At 44.4% G+C, this 5,397-nt stretch overlaps 1 protein-coding gene across 1 annotated transcript; it reads right to left on the bottom strand.

Moving 5' to 3' along the window:
• Positions 1-2,019: 2,019 nt before the first annotated feature.
• LOC116561818 (putative uncharacterized protein C18orf65) lies at positions 2,020-5,372 on the bottom strand. The gene is made up of 2 exons (XM_032293771.1): positions 5,011-5,372; positions 2,020-4,507 (listed from the first exon to the last, which is right to left on the bottom strand). Exons 1-2 carry the CDS (start codon positions 5,086-5,088, stop codon positions 4,118-4,120), a joined length of 468 nt encoding a protein of 155 aa, XP_032149662.1. The 5' UTR covers positions 5,089-5,372; the 3' UTR covers positions 2,020-4,117.
• Between the last annotated feature and the right edge of the window lie 25 nt (positions 5,373-5,397).

Below are 5,397 nucleotides of genomic sequence, written 5' to 3'. Positions count from 1 at the left end.
TACAACATGGATGAGCTTGTGGACATTATACTAAGTGAAACTCTACTAAGCCAATTGCAAAAGGACAAATACTGTATGATTCTACTTGTACGAGGCTCCTGGAGTAAGCAAATTCATAGAGACAGAAAGCAGAATGCTGGATGCCAGGCCCTGGGGGAGGACCAATGAGGAGGTGTTGTTTAGGGGGACTGAGTTTCTATTTGGAATGATGGAAAAGCTGTGGAGATGGAGAGTGGAGACAGCCGTACGACATTGTGAATGTGCCTGACACCACTGAATTGTACACTTAAAAATGGCTACAACCGTCAATTTCATTTTACGTGTATTAAAAAGTTCCCCCCTCCAAAATTGTGGCTGGCCTGTCCATCAACAAAATGTCTTTATTCCTTAAGTATGACAACTCATTCATAGGCTGACCACTTCTTTTCTTACAGTTCTGTTTCTTACACCAGCGAACCCCCTAAATGCCAAGTCGGCTTTCCTTCAAACTGTATCATGTATGTGTCAAATGAGATCTCACGCGAAGGTCTTCATGCTCAGTTTCATTATAAGTGTACCTATCCTCCCCACAGTGAAGGAGATAGTGCTGGTTCCCTTATTTCATTTTCAGTTCCGTTAGGAAAGTCTGCATAAACATGCACATGTAATCAGTTATGCATGGTGAGCCATAATGAGCTTGGGGCAAAGAAAGTCAATGGTTTTGCTGTTGTAAGAATGTGTGGTGCTAACAGGTCACAACCTTTCTGTTAAGTAATTAACATACTGTAGGATTATAAGAAAAGGTAATAAGAAAAACAAGGCCCTCTCTTCCCTCACGTCGGCAATCTTTTAAAAGAGGAATCTTTATTGAATTTGTCTTTTCTTAAACGAATTCTGCTCTGTGGCCTAGTTCCGTTTATTCTTCAAACCATTCTCAACCACATCTGTGGAATTCTGTATCAGCGATTGTGAAGCCAGCTGTTGCTCAGAGTCTTTTACTTAAGTTGAAATTAAGAACAGATTCGAGGGTTGTCTACCTGCTGTGAAGTCCTGATGGAGTTACCAAAAACTGCAAATGGTGAGAAATGTGACTGCCATTGCTTCAACGGTTAGTGCGTTTTCTACAGAGCTTTCTCCTCCATTGCAGAAATAGCCTTACTATGTGATCCAAGTTTGTTATTTTTTAATGTCATCTTTCGTGTTACTCAAAATGTATGCACAAAAATCAGTAAGAGAAAAATCTGTGTTGCAATAACAATAGTGTATGGGTCAGCAAGCGTTTTTTTTTTTTTTTTTTTTTTTTTTTTCTGTGTGGAAAACAAGGACAGATTGTTAACCATGCCGGTTCCGTGGGAAAGTTCTTAAGATTTCTGCCACTGTGAAAATGAGTAAAACGTTCTCTGTCCCACACATATGGATCCATTTTGCACCCAATCTTGAGGCGATGCATTGCGGATTATTCAGCAAACTAAAAATTTAGGCACAATTGCATGTTGAAGGCACCTTAGACTTGAATACAGAAGAGGGAGGAAGACATTTTCACAAAAGTGTTTCAAGCAATGTGCAAGTCTGAAGCATGATTAAACCTAAGCCACTGTCAGTTTGACTTCCAGTTATCCTGTAAATAAAAGACCCTACAGGAGAAAGCTCGGTAAGAAGCTATCTCAGTGCAAACATGGGAGACTCTGGGTGAAGATCACATTTGAGGTGATTTCTTTTGTGTGCGCGTATGTGTGTGTGCGCATGTGTTTGTAAGAAACGTGTATGAGAACTGAGACAGTTTCCTAAATTAAAATTAAAAATATTCTATTAGGTAAGTTTAGATTCAAGCGGTCTGAAACCACTTCATAAAAGACTCTATTTAAAAAATGATCGTAATTTTGCCACACTATCCACGAAGGGGATTATCCTGTGTTAAATTTCATACTGATACATGCTTGCTCACAGGCTGTTTCTTCCTCCTCCGTATTCAAATGCAGTATAGTTTCTGAATTGTTTAGTTCTATGAACAGAAAAGATTTTAGGGAAAAAAAACTCCAACATATTAGGATTAGTGTAATATTTTTGAAACCATCAGTGATTCAGTAGCCAATTTCCATTTATACACAAAATAGTTACCTATTCGAAGCAGGACACAGGCAGCGAACAGCTGCACTGCTCCTAAAGCAGTCTTTACGTAGGAACACGTTGATAATTTAAAGCCAATTTATCCCTAATCTACTCTGAAATCTCTAAATTTAAGTTGGTTCAGAAAACAAAAGATTACTCCTTAACTTAGTTGCATAATATAATTCTTCTTTCTCAGATATAATTTAGAAAATCCTAATACATTTACACAAATAGGATTAATATTATTTACTGAGTGGCACACCCAACTGTCCAATCAAAGCATGTACCTTTTTGAGCATGAATATTTAATACTTATTTTTTAGTTTGTCTTAGATTTTATGCTATAGTATAGAGAGTTTCACTTCCAGCTTTCAGGCACTCAAGGCCTATTTTTTGGCGGGGGAGGGGGGGCGGCGGGGGTTCTTTCTGGTTTTTACTCCGAACTATTTTTTTTTAATGGAAGTCCTCAAGAACCTTTCTAGTCTAAATGTCCTCAGTCACTCCATAACCATTGAACACCATTTCATCAAACATTGAAAGGAGTGGAGTCCCAAAGGCTGAACAAATAATTCATTACATAATAGCAAGGGAAAATGTTTTTCCCTCATTTATTTCATTAACCAAATTATTGCTTGTTATAAAGTTATAAACAGAGGGTGGGAGGGGGAAATGAGGAGATGTTACTGAATGGGTATGAACACCCAGTTAGAAGGAATAAGTTCTAATATCTGATAGCAGATTAGAACGACTACAGTTAATAACAGTGTATTATGTATTTCAAAGTAGCTACAAGAGAGGACTTGAAATGTTCCCAAGGCATAGAAACAATAAATACCCCAGGGGATGAGTACCCTGATTACACACTCTATGTTTGTAAGTAACAAATACACGTACCCCATACTTGTGTAAAATATCACACATCACTACAAGAAAACAAGTAGCCCAAATCAACCATTAACATTCAACCATTCATACTACTGACTTTGCTCCATCCAAATATTATAATTTACTCAAACATTTCAAAATAGGAGAAGCTCTCCTGGGCCATTCCAGGGGTTTATATTATGTATACAACCAGTGTCCTTAATCCCTCATGGTTGCTTTAAGTGTTTGAAGCTATTAAAACAGTTGAAATGTTGGCAATGCTAAATGCGCTTACAGGAACAGTATGGAAACTTGTATTAAACATTTGATTGTTATGCTTTTTTTTGTGTGTGGAGGGAGCTTGGAATAGCACATTGACACATGGACAATTGCCAGTGACTAGTGTGCAATCAACGTGAACACGTTTCGATCGTCAGTAACGAAATGAAGCTGGCCCTCCAGCTGCCATTTTCTAGGCCTGCCACACCAGACACCAGGACTTAACTCCTGCCCACCCATCAAATTACATTCTCAGATTTCGCATGCATTGTAGAGAAATGTGTAAGAAAGGAAATCGTTTAAAAGCACAATATTATTGTAGACAGACAATGCCCTGAGTGAAATCACACGTGGGACTTCAGACAGGGCCCTAAGCCGGCTAGAGAAAAGAGGCAAGTCATGAACATTTTACAGTTTTATGTGAGAGGTTTGGAAGTCTTGCTCACTATTCAATGATCTACCTTGTCCATTTTCAACACATGGAAATAATTAGTGTGAGATTGTACTTTTAAATAGACCCAAGAATGCCGATGAATGTAGGTTTATAGCACGGACTCACATCCATTCCAAAATCCTACCAAAGAGCTATTAAAGTATCAAGCCTTCAAATTTTAACCTTTGTTGTTACCTACACAGACATAATAATATGTGTATCAAGCCACTTACACCTATGTAATTAATTGAATTTGGGGATACTCTGCGAATTTTCACAGTGAACCGAAATGAATGGTGGGCACGTCAATACTTTTCGGTGACTCAGGCTCAAATGTGATGGTTAAAGAATACATCCCACTTCGACATTCATGCTGAAGCCAGCAACAATTGTCCGTGACCTTTAACACGCCTGCTCTCCGAATCAGCGCAGATCCTTAGTCACCCGGAGCTTTCATTTTAGGACTCGCGGATCCTTCCTCGCAGAGGTTCTCGCCTGTCTTTGCGGCTGACTCCTCCCCCCCAGCCCGACACACGGACACACACACACACCCAGAAACATCACACGTGCAGAATGGCCCCGCGTCCGATCGCCAGCGTTCGGGCACAGGCGCCTCCCTTTGCAGCGCGTCCGGAGTCGTTTCTTTTGTAAACGCCCTAAGTTGGGGAGGGCCGCAGGCTGCCAGGGCGGCGGGAGAGGGGCGCAGGGGGAGACGCCGCCGCGGAGGTAACCGCCGGGATTGCAGCGCCGATTGCCGAGCGGAGCCACGTTGGGCGTCTTGGACGGAATCCACCTCCACTGCGGAGTTATCACGAGGAGAAGGAGAACAATATGGCCAGGAGCCTGGTGGGAGAAGACAGTGTTGCCCTCCGCGGGGCAGGCCGCAGCTCCCCGGGTCTACGTCACCGGCGGTGAAGGGGCGCTCGCCCTCGCGCGCTGCGACCCGCCCCTCCAGTCCCCTCCCGTCCCCTCCCCTCCCCCGCCCGCGCGCCCTCCCTCCCCTCCCCCGCCCTGTACCAGGAGAACATTTGGAGTCACATTAGGATTTCTAGTCCCAGACCCAACTTACGACAACTAACTACTGCCCGTGGGGAGCAGGCGAGGTGAAGAAATGAAGTTTTAAGAACGGAAAAATAAGAGTTGAACTTTCAAGGCTGCCAGTAAACAGCCCCTTCATTTTTAAATGACCATGTGGCAGAGCCGCTGTTGAAAGTCCTTCCAGCAGGACCTCTGTGACCCTCGATTCAGGACTTAATGTATTGACCCAGCATCCGAACACCCCCAGAGGCGTCTACCAGGAAGTTGGGTGAAACGCACACGCCACGCCGTGTGTCATGCACACGCACCTGGGACCCCCGAAAGGGTGTCCCCGTCTCCGTCAGGGCGGGGCGCAGTGCCCAGGTGCCCGCCGGCGGGACCCGCATCCCGAGTACGTCTGCACGTATGGATGTGCGTGTGCGCGCGGACACGGCCTCCGGGAGCCGGAGCTGCCGCAGCCTTAGACCTTGACTAGGGGTGACCACCGGCCGCTGGGATCGCGGTTCGGTGCTAGTAGGGGAGGAACCAGCTGTGTCTGAGTCACTGCGAGCCTCCAGACTGTCCCCGCAGTGTGGCAGAACTTTGTGCTGATGAGACAATAGTGGAGTGTGCGTTTCCTACAGGGCAGACCATTCCCGGGCTGGGGGAAGCCTCCGGCCTGCTCCGGGCCCGAGGGGACCAGACCCCTTCTCGCA

The sequence above is a fragment of the Sapajus apella genome, unplaced genomic scaffold (assembly GCF_009761245.1).
Source record: "Sapajus apella isolate SASKATOON/1434 unplaced genomic scaffold, GSC_monkey_1.0 scaffold30, whole genome shotgun sequence".
Taxonomy (NCBI): domain Eukaryota; kingdom Metazoa; phylum Chordata; class Mammalia; order Primates; family Cebidae; genus Sapajus; species Sapajus apella.
Note: the sequence above shows the minus strand (reverse complement) of the source record. Positions and strands in the feature narration are given on the sequence as shown.

Coding starts and splice junctions, on each gene's coding strand:
- LOC116561818 (XM_032293771.1), bottom strand. CDS start 5,088: ATGCGGGTCCCGCCGGCGGGCACCTGGGCACTGCGCCCCGCCCTGACG. Junction 4,508..5,010: donor CACCCTTTCGGGGGTCCCAG/GTGCGTGTGCAT, acceptor TTCTCCCACCAG/GCTCCTGGCCATATTGTTCT.